This window comes from Sorghum bicolor, chromosome 1 (genome assembly GCF_000003195.3).
Source record: "Sorghum bicolor cultivar BTx623 chromosome 1, Sorghum_bicolor_NCBIv3, whole genome shotgun sequence".
Classification (NCBI taxonomy): Eukaryota; Viridiplantae; Streptophyta; class Magnoliopsida; order Poales; family Poaceae; genus Sorghum; species Sorghum bicolor.
This window is the reverse complement of record NC_012870.2, coordinates 373657-394113: the sequence shown is the minus strand read 5'-3', so window position 1 is coordinate 394113 and position 20457 is coordinate 373657. Positions and strand designations below refer to the sequence as shown.

Below are 20457 nucleotides of genomic sequence, written 5' to 3'. Positions count from 1 at the left end.
GGCCGCAAGTGTATCACCCTATGGTTATTATCTGTTCTTATGCTAGTACGTACAATATTCGGGGTGATTTACACCCTACCAACCAATTACCGTGCAGCTAAGGCCTGTTTGAAGGTCTACAAGTAGTTGTCCATCGGCGTGGTGCAGGTGCAACGTAGTAATTAAAACGTTCTCTTTAATAAGCAGAGAGGAGACTATATAAAGTTTAATATGTCATTCCCAAAAGAAAAGCAATTCTAAAATAGTGCTTATCTTAAATGTTGATATCATTTTTTTACAAACTCAGTCAAACTAAAGTTAGTTTGACTCTAATCAAACTTAAAATTGCATCTTTCCAAGATGAATATATATAGTATTTTTGAATAGTATTTTTGTACTGTTAAATAATTAAGCCAGAGTAGTAGAACCAAAAACAACAAGAAAAGGGCCTTGTGTTTATGTGACAATCAATGTGAGTCCCGCCTCACTACTGGATCCGGGTTCTTTGCCGACGGTCCCGACCTCTCGGCAAAGCTGGCTAAACCGTCAGCAAGCCTTTGCCGAGAGTAGCTCTCGGCAAAGAGCCGTCGGCAAAGCACCCAACTCTCGGCATAGACCCCGTTTCCAGTAGTGCCTTAGCCTGCCTGCTCGCCTTGGAGCAACTTGTTGCGATCTATATATATCTCAAACAATGCAAGAAGCAGGCAGACAGGCAGGCTATAGTGATGTGGAATTTGGTTTCTAACGTTTTTTTTAAAAAAAATACGAGTGTCTGGATATTAGATTATTGTCTTTGTAGAGTGGTAATAATCTCCAGATATACAGTTGGATTCTACCGTCTCATTCTAGAATCTAGCTAGGTGTTTCGATCGTATTATTATATTTCTATATCTTATTCTTATTTTTCTCAATTATTAGGAGTTCCAAACAAGTAGTACGTACTTTGTTTTGATTAATTCGTTGTGGAAATTATGAACACTCTAGTAAGGCATAGCATCCTTTGTAGGAAGAAGAGGCAGTACATATAGCTAGGATATATTATTGCTCTGGTGCTAGCTGAGGACTGAGGTCATCCCTTACGTAGGTACGATAAGCGCTGTGCCATTTGGTGTTTGTTGACCCCCTAGGCTCTCCATCATCCCTTGTGGTCCAAATTAATATATGGAGTAGGATCCGAGTACACACACACACAAGGACATGCACGGTGATTCAATTTAACATGGATGCTTTGTATTTTTCTTAGAATTTAGCAGCGTTTTTTGTAAGGTGATAGACGAGTACCCCTTGATACTAAGGAATTTGTGATCGTTGACTTAACGCGAGTGCTTGTGCCCCTCAATAGCAAGATGTATGTGGTGACTTTGTCAATCAATATTTGCATCTCAGTCTCCTTAGATATGTTTATAGATTGCCATCTCATTCTTCGAAAGATGTAGATGGCGTTCTCTTCAACAACGAGTCGTCTATGATGAGTTTGTCAACCTCGAAAAATTTTTGGCCTAGTCTTGGAAGATGCAGACGACGTTACCATTGACGGTGACAATAAGGTGTTTATGATGACTTCATTAATCTAGAGATGTTGGAAGATGCTGGTAGATGTGCGTTCATAAAGTTTTGCGTTTTGAATGTTTGCATCGTATTATGTAAGTAAAGAAAACATGATAAATAAACAAATTTCCGCGTTGCGTAGAGGTTGGAAGACAGACAAAAAAGAAATGACGGGGCGTACAGGGACAACAGGCACAGGGACGGGGGATGGTCCCACATGGCGGGATTGCGAGTACCAGTGCCATGCCGTGGATGGATGATTGATGCAATGGAATAGAATGGGGAAATGGACGTCCGGTCCTGAGCGTTCATAAGTTGGTCCCATCCCATCCTCTCTATCCCCTTATCCTGAATTCCTTATCAATGCAATCCTTTCGCTGCTTGCCATGCCAGTCAGTAGCTAGCTAGCTAGCTCCAAGAACGAAGGAAAGGAAGCAGCAGGAGGAGTATATAGCGAGTGTGTCGCACGTGTGTGTCTCTGACTCTGTATATATAGGCGTCGTCGCTTGCCCTTGCGTGCAGTGAGGGGAAGATCGAAGCAGCATCAGTACGTAAGAACTGAATCGAATCGAATCGAATCGAAGATGATGGATGAGGAGCACGAGCAGCAGCAGCCGGTGCCGGTGCCGGTGGCGGCGGAAGCAGCGGTGGAGAAAGACAATAAGAAGACGGCGAAGAGGAATAATAAGGTGTGCGTGTTCTGCGGGAGCAGCCCCGGGGTGGAGCGGGGCATGGACCTAGTGTACGGCGGCGGCTGTGCAGCTCTGATGGGTCTGGTGTCCCGCGCCGTCCACGACGGCGGAGGGCACGTGCTCGGCGTGGTGCCCAAGGCGGTGCTGCCGCTGGAGCTCATCGGGGAGACGCCAGGGGAGCTCAAGCCGGTGGCCGGGATGCACCAGCGCAAGGCCGACGCGCTCCCAGGTGGTTACGGCATCCACACCAAGCCCGTGGGCCTCCTCAACGTCGACGGCTACTACGACCCGCTGCTCGCCTTCGTCGACAAGGCCGTCCAAGAAGGATTCGTCACCCCCCTCGAACGCACAATCATCGTCCACGCCAACACCAACTCCTCGACAAGCTCCAGCTCCAGCTCCACGACCAACATCAACGCCGACGCCGACGCCGACGCCTAGCTATATTCATCCATCCATCACCAACCCAACAACTCCAACATCCTCATACATACTCACGTGTATACACCCAAAAAACTATGTGTACCAGCAGCATACACACGTTTAGTTATTGCTTGCTTAATATTGGCTACTTCATCGCTCCAGCAGCACCAGTCGTTGCGAGTCCCCCAACCCATTGCTTTTTTGCTCTCCAACCCCAGCATTGGAATTATGACAGCAAGTGCAAGGACAGGACCCCATCAACTACAACTGCTGATTCCTCGTATACATGATCGATTACATGTATATTATTATGGTCTTGTTTACTTCACCTCCAAAATCCAATAACTTTTCAAAATTCTCCATCAGATTGAATCTTACGGCACAAACATAGAGCATTAAATATAGATAAAAAAATAATTAATTACACAATTTGCTTATAATTTACGAAACAAATCAGTTCATGGTTGAGCAATAATTACCAAATACAAACGAATGTGCTAGTGTCCAAATCCAAAAACAAATGGATCTAAACAAGGACTATGTTATCACAAACAAGATCACCATAATAACCGCACCAGGGTGCTAACAAAACAAGAAACAGTAGCTATCTATTCACTCCTCAAAAAAAAAAAAGCATACATTCCTTCAGTAATACCTTTTTCAGATGTGCTTCAGACAACTGGCTGAGGCACACATACACGATCCACCCAAGCTTTAAGATACAGAAAATCTACACATTCAAATGCACCCAAAAAATAGGGAAGAGGTGTGGGGAATGTGTATGAGACATCTCACAGAATAGTAAACTACAGATATAACAAGGTTCCTATCAGCTTTGGATAGTGTCCGGATACAGAAATCTCCATCCATCTATAAACTTCAACTAAAGAAGCATACAATGCTGTACCACGATATATCATGGGCAAAGCACACGCACCAATGTTAGCCAAATACACTGAGCACAAGAGCCGCTGCTAACACATCCAGTCAAGCACAGCTGCTGAGACCCAGCAACAGTCCCAGACACCTCCTGCGGCAAAACTGACTAGTCCGTTCCCAAGTCTACTACCACAAATCTTGGAATCAGCGTCATGTGGAGGTAACCAAAAATAAAATTACAGCAGGCACCTTCTTTCACCACCCTGTAAGAAAACTCGGGCACTTGGAAGTCGAGGGCTCCAGAGGCATTCCGAGGCCAGACCAACAAACAGGAAGCTACATTAGCGAAAGCTGAATCGACAAGAAACACTATGAATCTACCATCTCGTCTTGCAATTCGCTAGGGGCAATGAGCCCTGGAATGGCAAGCATTCGTTGGCGCTCCCTTTCTCTTTGGGCAGCAGCCTCTTCCGCGTATAGATCCTTGTTATCCTGAAACCACAAGACAAGCCACCCCAAATGTCCATATCACAAGACAATTTGCGCAAAATCACTTGTAAACAAAAGGCGGCAGGAACAAAATTCATCGCTAATCTGCTGGTGGCACTAAGGGCCCATCCACTCCACAAGCACATACAAACCATAGTTTATGGTAAGCAAGAGATGCATCCTTATTCCTAGAACCTAGTTGTGGTAGTCTGTCACGTCCCTATTTATCTCTTTTGGTTTGCCTCAAATGCATATAATCAGGATAAAGGTTACGGCAAAAGAAACTGAGGAGGTTACCTGAGCTGAGAACTCCTTCGACTGCACCAGGAAGTCTCTAATATGGTTTTTGAAACTTGGAAGATCATGTTTTGAACTAAGAAGGCCATCTACAAACTTGGTCACCTGTCCAAGGAATCTCGTTAGGTTTGTGGCGACTCATGGCACAACCCAAGCACATTGTGGCTGCAATCGTACCTCGGTTACTGTCATGTTAGGGAATGATGTTCCTAAGAGTTTTATGGTGTAATCTCGAACAAACATGGCATTGTCTGTATATTGATATGGTACTGAAGAAGCATCCCATAGAGGCTCCGTTAGACCATCAACCTACATATTAGCAAATCCAATAATTAGATGAACAAATAAAATGATTAGTTACAGGGAGGATGAATATAAGCATACCACACAAAATAAGTGTTGCAGCACCAAAACATGGAGCTTGAAACCAGGTTTGTGGAATGTGTCTGTGAGAACTGCAAAAATCTCTTGCTCAATTGTTAAAAAGTAAGTTTTGTAGAATTGATTTTGGAATCCTGAAGCCTGCGAACAGATCACATGGGATAGTTAGCTTCCATATAGCTATATGATGACAGCATTGGATGGAATATGTTTTCCCACCTGAAAATTTTTCAAAATTTCCAACAATAGACTAAGGCCAGTCTCTGCAATATTTCTCTCTGTATGTCTGAATGCCCAATTAATCGAATCAATCACGAGCTTCAATTGCTGAAACAGAAAGTCAAATGATAACCAGAAATAACATGAGTTTAAGTTGACAATATCTCACATCATAAATTCACATCAAGACCTCAAAACAAAAGGGGTTACTACTAACCGGACTTGAAAGCTGGATTAATGCTTGGAAGCAATGAGTACCAATTGCGCGAAGCAAAGAAAAAAATTTGAGGCGGTGCTCAGGATAATCTTCAAAGTTCTTAGTAATCATCTGGTAAGAGAGAGAATAAACAACTAAATGCTACGTAAAGATGTACTTGAAAACAAAAGCATTAACAAAAGCAACTTAGTAATAGTATTCCTACCTCAAGAGTGCACTGGAAAACAGCCTCAAATATACGAGGTACATCCTCAAGCATTTCCCCTTTGTACCTGCAGGGGGGGGGGGGGGGGGGGAATAAATCTTAGAATTAATGCAAAGATGGTATAGCCAAGAATAGAAATACATGAATTAGATTGTGGCTCTAGACATGCAACATAACTTTTTAGAGGAATCAATTTTAACAGTCAGGTACAGCTTAGTTTGAATAAAAAATATGACATGTGACCATGACATTAGTTAAAAAAAAATGTGACCATGACACAGAATGAACAAAGAGCAGGCATACTTGTTAATGATTGTTGCAAACAACGACAGAACTTCAGACTCCCTTGCATCAGGTACATTTCTAGCATAATCACCAAGTACGGGATCCATCATTGGTGGAACAAACTGCTTTCCTATATGTGGTAAATCTTCTGCCTTATCCACAAAAGTCTCGATCAACTTTAGGGTTTCCCTCTTGACAGATCTGTCACAAATACAAATTAACTTAGTCAATGAGATATTTGAATCATGTTTTCATTTCAGGTACATCTATGTAAAATTAAAAAACAAAGTGACAGCAAAAAGGTTATTTCTAATACTACTGATGCATTGAAAAAATGGGTTACTAATTCACATATCTCTAACTTCCTTATGTCATTCTATATAGGAAAGGTAACCAATGTAATCACAGCAGACCAAGTACAAAAATCAATAGTTCATACCTCAAGAGTTTTACAAATGATGTCCTTGAGGCAAAGGGTCCTCCTTCAGCAATCGTGCTTGATACAAGCTCGCTGTACATTCTGATATGAAGAAAATGCATGGCAGAAAGGAGAGGGACCATTAGCTAGTGAAAACTGTTAGCTTTGAAGAAATAAGGAGACAACGGCACCAGTGCTATCACAACAAAAAGGGAGGTGCAGCGAGTAAGATGTATGGGGAACTATGATCTTTCAGCAAACTAAGCCTAGTAGAATGTAATCAATAAAGCTAGCCGCCAGCACTATAACTATCGGGGCCTTGCCCAGAGCAGAGCAATCACATAACTACACGATGTGATTTTAGCCACACAACTGTTCTAGGTAAAGGGTACATACAAGTGCTCTTCGGACCTGGTTATCTAACCTTAGGATATGCAAGCTAAAACACTAATAACAAAGGATGCAGCACAGATACCTGTAGACTGTAAGCATGTCCAAGAAAATTAGCGAAATCTGTGGGAAGAAGTGTGGCCCAAGGGAACTCGCAACACTTGTGTTTGTCTGCAAGCACATATAACAGTATAATGTCAGTACCCCAGTAGAGATGCAAAGGGTAAAAGGAAACCAAAGAACCAAAGGCCAATGTTTCCAGTTAGCACAAATTAAAGAGAGAATGCAACAAACATTGGAAAGTTGTTGACAGTCTAACTAGTGTTTGGTGAAAATGTCGTTAAACCGCTATTTAAACACTTTTTAAATAGCCACAACACAACTTTGCAGCAAAGATCAGCTGCCACACCAATGCATCAAAAAAAAAATCAATCAAAACATGGTGAGGCAATCAAATTAGCCATTAGCAGTCAAAAGTTGGGGCTTAACAAGACAAAAAAAACTTAGCAAGAGCAAATGCATTTTCTGGCCTAGCTGCACCCACAAATAACACCAATCTCTGTATTAGACTACAATAAACACTTCATGGGCAGTTCAGATGCCTGACACTTGTAGGACATCATGTGCAACTTAAAACAATCTCTAACCAGCAATGATGAAAATTACAGAAATAAGGCAAAAGGAGTAAAATAAGTTTTTTTTTCAGACTCCATTTTGTTACCTGTAGGATGTTGAGAACTGATCTGATAACATCTTGGTTCTTCAGGATATCAATGCTTTGGCTTGCCTGTCCAATTATTTCTGCCCACTTCTGTAAAATCATAAAACCAAAGTAACCAAGTTAAAATCATATTCAAGAACAAACACAATAGCTAAAACCAAAGTGCATGATAGAATACAAAACAAGAAACCTGATTAGGAAGGCTCATCAATCTCTTGAGGTATTCATCCCTCTTAGTGTTGTCAGATTCAGCTTGAATCATATGGCCAACCTGAGCAGTAAGCACAGAAAATGTTTTTTAAAAAGTAAGTAATGATGGATTATTTTATTGGACCAAATTTTTCTCGTTTGTGTTCAACATACTGATTCGTAAAACGTGTGAATCTGATGTGGCTCAAGATCAGCAATTGTTGTAGCAAGGTTGGACAGAAGTTCAGAAACAAATGGTTCATTCTCGCCCACCTGGAGAAAATGTGCAAATGTGAAAATCAGCACCTGGCGAAGATCTACGGATGATATTGATATGCATGAATTTAAGACTAGTGAAACAACATGAAAATTGAATGAAAAATGTGCAAATGTGAAAATCAGCACCTGGCAAAGATCTATGGATGATATTGATATTCTCATATGCATGAATTTAAGATTAGTGATAGTGAAACAACATGAAAATAGAATGAATAGCATTTGTAGGTCATGCTGTGTAGATTGAACCAACCTCACAAGCCACAAGGGTTCACTTTTAAGACAATAATAATAAAAGAAGAAACATCAAGTACAAGCATACTTTGGGAAAATTCTTGAACATACCTGTTGCGTCACAAATTTGCGCTTGCATTTTTGAACAATTTTCAAGAAGGTATCACATGCCATATCCTGCCACAAGCCACAGCAGCACATATCACACATGGTATTCATTGAAGACATTACCAAAAATACAACTTAAGTGCATATGCAAATGGAGGCCCAAATACAAAAAGACAGGAGAGGCATCAACTACCAAATAAGCTCAAGATACAAACGGAAGGATGATAAATGAAATAATGAATTGTTACTCAAACAAGAAATGATGACCATGCATTCAAGAAAAATAGAAACATGACCAAACTACATCCACAATGAAAAGATGCCCCTTTGCCAACTCAAAGAAGGCAAAGGTAACACTGACCTGAACTCCAGGATGCATCTCATGCATGAACTCAAACAATTTGTTGACCACGGTTTTCAAAAACTTCCAATGAGCTCTGAGAAATCTTGGATACTGACCAACAACATACCTAACAATTACATCATAAATCAGCCAAACAATAGCTACTAATCATATACATGTGATAAATGGCAGAGAAAGGCTTTATTACATGATGTTACTTGCAATCACAGCTTTATTGTCTTTTCCCTTTGTGATTTCACAGAGGTTTAGCAAATCACGGATAACCATAACCAGAAATCTATTCTCCTGCAACAGACACGTGAGAAAACTTTAGAATTCCATCACACCACATCTAACATTAGTTAAGGATTGATACTTCCAAAAGTGTTCCTTAGAAGCAAGAAAACTTAGATGCAAGGAAAGGGACAGAACAACATACAAACCTGCTCCTCTACCATAGAGCCTGATATTGATCCAATGGCCCAACAGAGAGTATTAAGATTATTCCAACTCCAGTCTTCTCCATTTAATTGCTTGCTTAGTTTCTTCAACATCTGAAATTCCAGAATAATAAATTACCCTAAGTGCTGGACTAAATTCACAAACAGCAAGAATAGAACAAGAACTGTTATTCACCATGGCCTTCATCACAGCTACAGTGAATCAAGACTTCTAAGTTCTAACCATGAAAGTACTAACTACAATTGTAAGCACCACAAGCCACTTTTGAAATTAACTAACTGTTACAAACTTCATTCATGTAGTATTATTTTCTGAGCAAGGTAAGCATAGTGTAGTATAATTACTGTTTTTAAATATAAGTATCTTTGAGCATACCTGTTGCTCTGTATCCTCATGATCAAGATGAGATAAATAGATCAATGTTTCCCTCATGATCTGATAATATTCAAAATAATGGTAATTTCCACGTCAGCCAGAAGGTCACAAAGCTTATAAAGCACAGAACATATGAATGGCAGGGTGGTAGGATATTAGGCAATCCTTTTACTAACCTTGTACTGAACAAGAACATCGTTGTCCTTCATTGTCTCACGTACAATATTGCCATTTTCGTCTTCAACAATAAGTACTTCCTCAGGCTTTGCCATTCGACAAATCATCAGCATCCGTAGTTTTGAGAGTGGACCAGAGTAAAGCTGTCTCCTCTGTTGAACAGCAGTGCCGGTCCCATCTACCATTCCAGGAACCATCTGTGCCTATAGTGTAGTTTTAATGAGATTCAGAATTCAGAACAAAACAATATAAGAAAGAAAAAAGATCCCAAGAAAGTAAGTCTATAGGAGCAACTAATAAAGGAACAAAGAGGGAAAAGGACGCTAAAGAAATGTCACAACAGTGTATGATATAAAAAAAAGTAGAAAGTCATTATTCATTTTATTTCAGGTAATGTTCCAAAAGATAAACAAAAAGTCAAATAAAAGCACCTGAAGCCCCATCATGCTTACAGTTGCTGCAGGTTCCATTTGGTTGTGTGCTTCAAATAACTCTAAGACAAACACATTCCAGTAATCCAAGCAGACCTGTAAAGTTTTATAAGGAGGCCTGTAAATTATCCAGTGTTGTAAGGTGGTCTCACACCACATTTCTGTGACAAATATATTTCAGCTTTCCTACCTTAAAAACCTCTGTATCATCAACATATGAAATTCCAATAAGGTACTCGAGACCCATAAGCAAAGCAGCAGCATTTTCTTGAGTTATTTCCAGTATACGCATGTGATTCTGCATTTAGCACGAAAGGGAAGGGATTAGACCAATTGGAAACTCACTTGTTTTTATGGAGTATCTTCGTATACATCATCATTTCTCTATTTGTTCTTTTCCTAGTGCTTAAAATGACAAGCAACAAAAGCTGATAAAGTACAATATGAAGTATGGAATATTGCATATTAGTCACAGAACTTATAGAACAATCTACAAATCCATTCGAACAATTGTCTATTACTATAAGTTGATCTTATACTAGACAAGTACTAGTATTCAGAGGAGAAGGACCTTACCTTAAAGAAGGATGTGAAGAAGAGTGCGAGATTTTGTATAAACGCCTGCACAAATGAACAAAGTGTGTTTATTAATATAACATAGAGTGATACAAAATTAGGGGGAGCATGAATCATTGACTCCTAGAATATACCACTACACCAGATAATATGGTTTCAGGTGTACCTGCTCTTCAGTGGAACCATTAGCATATGCGTCTGGGATTTTTTCAGGAGGGAGAATAGCCTATTGCAAAAGGAACAAAAACTTCAATAAATTAAATCTGTGGAGAAATGAATTATTTGCACAGAAGAAAAATAGTAAATGTCTTTGATATTACCTGCAACTGAATCATGAAAAATGTATACATCTTCACATACTGCACATTATAAAAATCACCAAATTGAAGAGCTGCGACCTGCAAGGTAGCTAGATATATCAGAGAGATAATTCAAAAACAATAATTTCTCCAATTGGTCCCAAACAGAAGCATCAGGCTAGTGTAACATATCACACGGAGCTCCCAAACACTGTATACAAGAAATTATTTTCCCATTTGTCTGTTGAAATTACGAACTCTGGCTAAATTAGACACAGAGAACCTAGGTGCCCCTTACCTCTGTCAGGCATTGAAGTGTAAGATTCCGATAAGCAGCCATAGGGAAGAACTTCAGTAATGTCTCCAGCTAAATAAAAAAAATAAGAAAAGAAAAGGTAAGGCCCAGCATTTTTGTAGGCACAGTTGGCATTCAGTCACTCAAAAAAATCAGTCGTCAACATACCAATGGTGACTCGAAGATGAATCCAACGGGGATCCATGATAAGAAAGCATGGAGTGTCGCCAATGTAGCACGGATGAGCTCTGGCCTTTGCGTTGCAGATAGGACATACAAACATAGCTCATGAATGAGCCGGAATTCACTGAACAAAGAAAATAAGATATAAGATATAAGTTAAAACTTAAAACAGAAGTATTCCTGCCTAAAGCATACAAAACGGGAAGTAACATTTTTTTTGTTAAAAAAGAGATTCATGAATAAACTATCAAACGGAACCTCCAAGGTAGCCAAGAAAATATAGAAATTGACAACAAGCCCAACCTATTAAGTGAAGACTTCAGTTCTTTGATCTTTTGTTGTGTCATTTCACCTCTTGAGAAGTCAAAAATTTCTTCGCTTAGAAGCTGCATGTTAAAAATAGGATAAGCATAACCAATCCAATATGTAAATTAAAGAATCGAGGAAAATGTCAAAATTGAAAAAACTGAGAAAATAACTTGCCTTCAATATAGCCATGCAATTTTCACATATAGTTTCACTACTCTTTGCAGCTGCAACAAGATCAGGTATGAAGGATGACCATCTAGAAGGCCACTCATGTTTCAGGACCTATTACATTGCAAGGAAGCACCATGAGAACAAATATATCAAAACACAAAGCTCATATCAATGCTGGGAACAAGAACATCAAATTTCAGTACATGGTTTAGTTGACCTGGTTTACTGGCTGCCAAGGTGAAGAAAAAGAAGAGCTAAATGTGCTTACCTGCACCAAAATAATATTGAGTTTATTGACGTAAAGCCTCTCCTGACGAAAGGTAACTTCATTGCTGGAAAGCTGTCAATAGTACAAAAAAGGGCAGTAGTGCAAAAAAAGATTAAATGGGTCATATTTATTAATTAAAAAGTGTAATCAAACTTTAATAAAAAAATGCAGTCCTTGCCTGCACAATAACATCGGATATGTAATTCTTTATGCCATCACGTTGTTCAACAGGCAATGCATTCCACCTGTACTTGATAACACTTTCAAGTACCTACATGAATGTTGATAACAAAATCACGTGCTAAAGATTAAACACTTGGACTGCACATGCAGTCATTAGCGATTAGCCCACTCACAAACTGGCTTCCATTTACATCATTGATACTCTATAATTCTCGCCTGTATTCCTATACTTAAAAGGCTCTGTATGCTATGATTGTTTAGCCTCGTTGCATGCCTCACGTGCCAAATTATTGCCAGACGTTACTTATGACCACAGACAAAAAAGATGCAAAAAAAAATCAAGCCATAACTGAAAGTAGGACTTTGTCGTTTCTTGGAATACAGTTATAACTAATCCGTTTCTTGGAATACAGTTATAACTAATCCTGAAGATATAGAAAACTGCACTTATCTTGATATATATAACCTTGATTAGGCATTTCCATATGCAGCTTGACATAGTTGCAATCATATTATGGAAGTAACGAAAAGAGGGGCTGACCGTTATGGTAAAAAGGCAGTTTCATATGTACAGGGCACACAATGGTATGTATGATCTTAAGACTTTTCCACCTAAATAATGTCAACCTTACTATATGCTCCAAAATATGTCAGACATGGATACTTTTGAACCTTGCGTCGTTTTTGGTCAGTCATGCATTCTAAGGTGATGTTACATGAGTTTGTAGATATGACTATGCAAGCAAACCTTTTAAGTTGAAGGCTAAACTGAAAATCTGAATTGCATGTATTACTTTAAACCAATCGAACAGGGCATAAACATAGCATCCATCCTCCCCTTGAGACACAATCTACCCCCATGTACAACAACAGCCAGCAGAGTGGACGAACTTACTTGCAGTGCAAAGAACTTGGTGTTGAGATTCTGGGAATTCTGCAGAATGTGCACAACTTGTAGCCACATGTCTGGGTTATTTTGTAGATCACGTAGTATCTGATCAGCGGCGCTCCTCTGAAACGAAAGGTAGCAGATACAGTTATCAGTGTTCAACAATGCCAAAGCCACAAAGCCTAGAAACAAATACAGAAAACTAACAATGCTAGGCCTCTGGTGATGAGAAAAGACCAGTCAGCTCAAAGTGGGGAAACCCCAACTGTTCACGTTTGCACTAACATGTAGTCATTCTGAAGGCCTAGACAGCGTAAGTGTGAACGGAGAAGACTTATCTCAGAGACGGACAACATATGGCACGGTAAACCTTATCGCCAGCAGAAGAAAAAACCTAAACACTAAAGTATCCTAGTTTAGCAAAACAGGTAGCATTAGCATTTAGTAAGTGGAGCTGAGATAGAGTCGAAGCTAGAGCAACCGAAGTAAACCCTAAAGTCGTTCCGGGGCAAGTAATCCGCGAGGTGGCGGGCGGGTAGGCGGGCGGAAGAGATTACCTCCTCCTTAGATCCGGTGCCGTAGAAGGCGGCGACCGTGGCGTCGAGGAGCGTCACGTCTATCGGCTGGCTCAGATCCCTGAGCTTCTCCGCCATAGCGGCAGCGGTTGGAGTGAGAAGGTGAAGGAAGCTTGGGGAGGCAGCGGGGATCGTGGGGAGCAGGGAAGGCTCCGGAGGCGGCGCGAGAAGGCGCAACCCTAGAAGCAGCGACCGCGGCGACGCTGGCGGCGGCTGCGGCGGCGGCGGCTGGGGGGAGGGGTTCTTATCGGGCGAGAGAGAAGGAAGAGGGAGTCGGGGGGAGAAGAAAGGGGGATTTTTTATTTTTGGTTTTTGGGGGTTTAAGAGAGCTGGGACGCGGGGAGTTGCTGCCAAACTACGCTACGCCAAGCCAAGGTATAATACTGGTATGGTATGGTATGGTATGGTATGTATGGTTCAGCGCCAAATGCACGCAGCTCCACCGTCGCTTGTATAAATTACGTCTAGGCCCCTGCTTCAGCTTCTAACTCTGGCTTCAGCTTCTGCGGATCTGGACTTCTGCTTAGGGGCTTATAGCTGATATATATAGGCCTTGTTTAGTTCCAAAAAATTTTGCAAAACAGGTACTGTAGCACTTTCGTTTGTTTGTGACAAATATTGTCCAATCATGGACTAACTAGGTTCAAAAGATTCATCTCATCAATTCCGACCAAACTATGCAATTAGTTTTTATTTTCGTCTATATTTAATACTCCATGCATGCAATTAAAGATTCGATGTGACGGGGAATCTGAAAAATTTTGCAAAATTTTTTGAGAACTAAACAAGGCCATACACGGAAATTTCTCTCTACACGTACGTGTAGTTACTCTCATCTTTAATAAACTATATTATATAGAGAGAGACACACACTCCAATAAAAAAGCTTGTGGTTAAGGTATCCTTTAAACCAGGAAAATGAAAACAAAAATCATGGTGGGTGCAATATCAACACCTATCTTGAAAATTTGAACAAAATAAACAGCATTGACTTTGATTACCATTATGTTGTGCCACGGAAAGAACCATATTGTGCATGCTTATAAGAGTCATCAACCAGAGTGTTTGCGTGAATAGAAAACGACAATCAATTTGGCATAGACATATAGGACGTTTTAGCAGGAGCACATATAAACTCTAGAGAAGAAGAATAATTGAAACTCTCGCCCTCGCTCATTTCTCTTCTATATACGATCAAGTAGATTCTATTTCATCTAACATGGTTTAAATTGGATACAATATTAAATTGTTCCTTTGACAGCAAGGCTCCATGCCCATGGTGTAACATGATCGATTCGATTAAGAGCAGCATTGCTTTGAAAAAAACTTGTTGAGTTTATAACAGTTGAGGACGGGTCGGTGGCCTAGCTAGTGACAAGCTTCCAAGGATGGGAAGCAACCGGTGGAGGTTCTAACCCCTACACTGCAGGAAGACAGTGCCAAGGTCGGTGACACTTTCTAAGGAAAAAGTTTATAACAGTTGAATAAAACTCTCGTTCTTCTCTCGATATAAGAAATACGATGACAGGTGACAAAAAGTATATATCATCTGAGACTAATCATAGTGTTAACTCCAATAAATGTATGCTAAACTTGTGGTAGACTAATCTATATACATAATAAAAGTATTAAAAAAGGCAAAGAGAATCTTTCGTCCGTTATTTTACTTTCCAAAGTGTCTTACATCTCTCTTGATTCGTATTTAACTCGTGGTCATTTGAGTCAGAATTGTGCAACTATTTGTACAGAGTCCACTTTCAATATATGTAGAAACAAATGATGTGGCTATTATGTAGATCTTTGAACACAAGTCATTGATGTAACCGTGCAACAAGGGTTACACTTCGTTACGGTAGCATGCATGTTAGCTAATGCTATGATAAATATCATAAAAAACATATGCAACCCAAACAAAATCTCAATTAATTGGTAGGTGGAAAGACACTCTGCGGTCTAATATATTTAGAAAAGGGGCTATCATATGAAATTGGATTTTGTGTCAGCACGTGAGCTTAGTTCAGAAAAAAAAATGATGGCTACTTGACCCTTGTAATGGGCTTGTTAACAATGCATTACATGGCTCCACTTTTCTACAATAGTGATGATATGTTTAGTTACTATGTTAGATATAAAGGCCATGTATGTGATGTCCTGTTTCTCACTACTTGTAATGATACTATAACTAAAAAGATTAAAATTTCTATAGAAGGCACACATATGAAAAATATTATGCTCACTATATGTTATAATGATATTATAATTGAAGGAAAGGTAGCAACCTATCTTAAGGCCCAACATGTGTTTAGAGGTGCGTTAGCAAATTAGAGGGCAATAATAAAAAGTAACTGGTGTTCATGTCATTCCTTCTACTCGCTTGCAACTATCTTACCATGATAACGTGACAACAAAAATTATGCTAGACTAGCTGACTAATTTGGTAATATAAGTTTCTATGCATATTTGTGTGATGAGAACACAATGATAACAGCTTTGCCACATGCAAGGTTGTTGCTTTGCATAGTAGCACACATTTTTCTAACATGGAAGACATCCGCTACTCATGGACTCATGTCAAGTCTTTGGCTACAAAGGACTCAAAATACAATATGAAATATTGTCTAAGACGGTAAGACCATAATAGTACACTAGCACATATGAGATTCCCAGACAATTAATTCATGGGCTACGACATTCATACTCAAGGAACATGAACAACCAAAGCATTTTGAAAAATGTTTGCTAACAACTCCTTTAGCTTCCATATTAGCCCACTTGTCGAGCTCCGATCGAAGGTTGATGATGTTTTTTTGCTTATTTGGTCATCACGACTTATGTCCCCACATTGACCTTCACGATCTTGAGTTAGCTAGTCACTTGTTATTGTAGGTCTAGCAGACATGTTATAGCCTTTCAAGATGGCAACGGCCTCGATCCCCAACAGGGGATTTCATCCACTAGGAGACAAAAATGGGATGTTATTTTATCCCCATGGGGACTTCACGAGCTAAATGCCATTCTCGTTGAGGTTAACGAGGGAGGAAACGTTCCCTGCCTCCCTACCCCCATCACCCATCGAGGCCCGTTATGCAAGAAGGCCCAATACACCTGAATTGCCCAAGCCCAATGCACTCATATAAAGTAATTTTTAACCTAGGTTTCTACCAATCCCTCACTCCGACGCTCAGTCGTCCTCGTCTATAGTCATGCAACCTTGCCTCGCCTTTGTTCCTCTTCGGTGAGACCACAACCCCCTCGAGCGTTGACTGCTTCCTCTACCGCTTGACAATTCTGCTTCCCCGCCTTTGCTACTCTTCCGTAAGAGTGACCAAGGTCTGCTCTGCTCGATTCGCTCTCTTCCCTAAGAGCCTTGGTCACCTCCATTGTCCCATTCCTTGCTATCGTTTTCATGTCCATGTGGGATGAGTGAGGCTAGACGGGAGCAAGTTGGAGCTGCCATGGACTTACTGGGTGCGTGACACTCGTCAGGGCCCCGCAACTCCAATTGGGGACGAGGATGGGAGAAAGACAACCCCGAGACGAGGGACGAGGAGTGGGAGAAAGGTTGCCTTAGCATGAAACGCCTCCAACACTTTCTCCAAGTGGTCGCATCTAGAATTGGTCGTAGAGCCAACTTCGTCTCAACCAAAGCATCACCAATCCCTGTCCCCCACCCAACCGATTTCAAGTGGTAGAATGTTCCATCACAATTTTGTTTAACAAAGTTAACTGGGTTGCTGCCATCTCTGCTTTGGCTTTGAACAAGGTCCATTCTTTGAATCTTTGTTTATGTAGTATACCAAACTCACTCCCTCGTGCAGCCACGCCACCACTCATCTATAACTCTTGGATCTACAATGTGCCATGTGATAGAAAAATCATGCATCCTGTCATTGCTCGTGGTTACTTCCAAAGAAGCAGAGTCAATTCATTAAAGAAAGTTGTGTATGGCCTAAAAATCTCATGTTCTCCTTCATGCTTGAGAGTGCGCCGCCATCGTTCCTGTGTTACACCGCCTACTCACACGCCCATAGCTATCCACACTGCCATCCGCCCATCGCCTATGTATATCCACTGCCGCCCTGTCCATTCATGTGCTTTGTTACCGGCGTCCTATCTCGGGTGCGTTGATCGGCACCGCCACCTGTCATGCATGTTTGTGGGTTGATCTTCCTCTTGTCTCCGGTGGCTCCGTGAGTGTTGGTGGGTTGGTTTTCCTCTTGACCTCCGACGGCCTGCTTTGTGATCGTCTCTTCCCTGCTTTCACCTTCTGTTGTTTCCTCTGTCCTTGCCATTACGTGTCCCTTGAGGTGCTCAATGAGATGTCTAAAAGGAGTCTGCTTGCTAAGCAGGCACAAATTAATGTTGATTGGCATGTGCTTGATTTGTGAACCGGTCACTTGTGGCCGTTCTTCAGGAACAAAAGCAGAAGTATTATTAAGCTCTCTGATGACTTATGACTTTGGCTACGCACATGATCAAGGTAAAAAAAAAGCATGATTATTATACAGAAACACAAGAGTTATATATAAACATATGGTAGTACGTATATATGCATATATACTACTGTAGTATGTATTATACGTACGTTGCAGTCAGGCAATACATCAAATTAACATACATACACGCGCATGCAACTGAGTGGAAGAAGAGGAAGGTAATTAATAACTAGACTAGAGGAGGAGTACTGGATTTGTGGTGGATTCAATTCGTAGAGCTTAATTAGGGGTCGTAGTAGTCGGAGTCCCAGAGCGGCCTGAACCACATGGAGTGAACGGACTCCTGGAACGTCATCATGAGCAGCAGTATGGCCACCGCCACCGCCACGCCCCACGGCGCCGCCGACGAGGACGACGCGTCGTGCGACGACCATGTGTATTGGTTCGCCGCCCTTTGCCTCATCCTCCTGGTGGTCCAGTACCTGCGGCGCCAGCTGAGCCCGGCGAAGAGGAGGAAGGCGGCGGCGAGGGCGAGCGGCACGGCGAAGACGCGGGCGCCGATCTCGGCGCGGCGCTCGATGGCCTTGTAGTCCACGTACCCGGAGACGGCGAGGAAGAAGACGACGATGGCGAAGAAGGCTAGCAGGCCGAGCGGCGGCAGCGAGCACGACGACAGGGCGCGCGCCGCCCAGCTGCGCTTCCAGGATCGCCGCTGGTCGGAGGAGTGCAGCCACGACGACATGATGCTAGCTAGCTGGAGTGTGAGTGATCGAGCGAGCATCCGATCCGGCGCGCGCGCGGTTCCATACTTAACGCGCGCGGAGAGAAGAAGAAAGAGAATCGATCTCGGTGGTAGTGGAATATAATGAAGCATCGTTCCCTTTTAATTATATATATATATTGGTGAATGGTGATGGTGTGCATCGAATCGAATTAATTAGGATGGATGGAAGCGATCGAAAGCGAGATGCTTGCAAATAAGACCAGGAGGAATATATGCTTGCTTTGCTTTGCTAGGTATTCTTCGCACGGCGGGCGGGCTCCGCGGCACCGGCCGGCCTCTGAGACTGAGAGGAGAATCCATGCATCGCACTCGCACTCACACACAGCCACTGCTCTCCAGCCTGCCACTGCCAGATCACCGGTCAATACTACTTCCTTCTTTTTTTTTTACAGGTCATATTTGGTTTTGTCTTAAATCAAATATTTCTATTCTAGCTCGACCATATATTTTTTTTAAAAAAAATTATATAATTAACAAAACATACTACAAAAATAAATATAGATTCCATGCCTTGGTCATTTATTTTTGTGTAGGTCTATTTGTGCTAGCCACCCAAACAAACAGACACCGGTCACCTGTTAACATATTGTGATGACACCTACTAGGGATGTTTGGTAGGGTTGGTAAAGTTTAACATGTACTGTAGCATTTTCGTCTTATTTGAAATTTATTGTCCAATCATAGACTAATTAGGCTTAAAAGATTCATCTCGCAAATTACTCTCTAGTCGTGTTTTTAGTTTCGTAAATAGTCTATATTTAGTACTCTATGCATGTGTTCAAATATTCAATGTGACGGACAGTAAAGTTTACCGAAGAAAACCAAACACCCCTTTAGGACGAGTGGACTCAGACAATATCCATGACGTTGCCCCACCGCATATGTCTCCCAAACGCCTATCCCACACTCGCTATTGCCTCCTTCCCACCCTTATTGCCTCTTAAATCTCACCCTTAGCATCTAGAGGTTCAATGTTTTTTTTTAACGTGGTACATGAACTTTGCCTTTTTCTTTTTGTTTTTATTGAGCCGTTCAACTCGAACCCTAAAGGACTCCAAGACGATGAACCAATCGCCATCTTCAGTTTTTGTCGCCCGCCCACGCACACGCACCACGCGAGAACGACATCGAATCGATGCGGCGGCTTATGGCTTCCGGTGGCCTCGGGCGCTTCCTATGTGTTGAGAAGTTGCAGCGCTGCACTGCATAGTGGGTGGGATAGCGGGGTTTGCCGTCGCCAGTTGGCGTCCGAAAGCTAACATTCAGAGATCTGAGCAGCCGCCGAGAGCAGCCCATGACCTCAAGCCGACATGACCGGAACCTGAGGTGTGTTCGCTCCACCTTTCGCTGGGACATGTGTCTCGCCAATGTCCCTATTCCGCAAATTGGAATAAAGTTCCTAGAACAGAAACATGAGTGACGTTTGACGTTCTCGTACCCGGCTGCTAAGATCTCGTCCCTCTCCCTCATGAACGATGGAATATTGAGTTAACTAGAACCGTATCATTATAAATTTCACGTTTCTCGGAAAATATCGCTACTATTCACCTACTAAAAATGGTGTCATTGCATTTTCATGAAAAAAAAACTGGAAAAGAATATTATAAGCGTGTGGATTATTTGGTCCCATATAAAGATCATGATGCCTTGGTACGGACGGACATGGCCCATTCTACTATTGCTCAGGCCTCCATGCAAAGGTCATTATGTTTTCGTTGTGCCGTCGGTCTGCCGCCTTGTCCTTCTTTCTA

The 20457-nt window shown here is 41.5% G+C and overlaps 3 protein-coding genes across 4 annotated transcripts; 1 reads left to right on the top strand and 2 right to left on the bottom strand.

Annotated features, from left to right (window-relative positions):
• Positions 1830 to 2970, top strand: LOC8059249 (probable cytokinin riboside 5'-monophosphate phosphoribohydrolase LOGL5). The gene has a single exon (XM_002466016.2). It carries the CDS (start codon positions 2112 to 2114, stop codon positions 2658 to 2660), a length of 549 nt encoding a protein of 182 aa, XP_002466061.1. The 5' UTR covers positions 1830 to 2111; the 3' UTR covers positions 2661 to 2970.
• On the bottom strand, positions 3434 to 13788 carry LOC8059248 (protein EXPORTIN 1A). 2 transcript variants are annotated; one of them, XM_002463433.2, is made up of 32 exons: positions 13469 to 13788; positions 12918 to 13034; positions 12018 to 12110; positions 11840 to 11911; positions 11575 to 11682; positions 11395 to 11477; positions 11077 to 11215; positions 10912 to 10980; positions 10635 to 10712; positions 10481 to 10540; positions 10315 to 10359; positions 9929 to 10036; positions 9739 to 9834; positions 9307 to 9510; positions 9131 to 9190; positions 8737 to 8847; positions 8502 to 8599; positions 8312 to 8420; positions 7954 to 8019; positions 7507 to 7605; positions 7334 to 7414; positions 7144 to 7233; positions 6508 to 6593; positions 6054 to 6134; positions 5633 to 5815; positions 5330 to 5396; positions 5125 to 5235; positions 4908 to 5015; positions 4692 to 4829; positions 4485 to 4616; positions 4308 to 4412; positions 3434 to 4013 (listed from the first exon to the last, which is right to left on the bottom strand). In XM_002463433.2, exons 1-32 carry the CDS (start codon positions 13562 to 13564, stop codon positions 3891 to 3893), a joined length of 3216 nt encoding a protein of 1071 aa, XP_002463478.1. In that variant the 5' UTR covers positions 13565 to 13788; the 3' UTR covers positions 3434 to 3890. The 2 variants fall into 2 exon arrangements, with proteins under 2 accessions (XP_002463478.1, XP_021304621.1); XM_021448946.1 differs by having other exon boundaries at positions 3511 to 4013; positions 9760 to 9834.
• LOC8059247 lies at positions 17351 to 18797 on the bottom strand. Its single transcript, XM_002463432.2, has one exon. The coding sequence runs from the start codon at positions 18794 to 18796 to the stop codon at positions 18206 to 18208; it is 591 nt and encodes a 196-aa protein (XP_002463477.2). The 5' UTR covers position 18797; the 3' UTR covers positions 17351 to 18205.

Coding starts and splice junctions, on each gene's coding strand:
- LOC8059247 (XM_002463432.2), bottom strand. CDS start 18,796: ATGCTTCATTATATTCCACTACCACCGAGATCGATTCTCTTTCTTCTT.
- LOC8059249 (XM_002466016.2), top strand. CDS start 2,112: ATGATGGATGAGGAGCACGAGCAGCAGCAGCCGGTGCCGGTGCCGGTG.
- LOC8059248 (XM_002463433.2), bottom strand. CDS start 13,564: ATGGCGGAGAAGCTCAGGGATCTGAGCCAGCCGATAGACGTGACGCTC. Junction 10,713..10,911: donor CACTTCAATGCCTGACAGAG/GTAAGGGGCACC, acceptor GCTACCTTGCAG/GTCGCAGCTCTTCAATTTGG. Junction 7,606..7,953: donor GCAAATTTGTGACGCAACAG/GTATGTTCAAGA, acceptor CATTTTCTCCAG/GTGGGCGAGAATGAACCATT.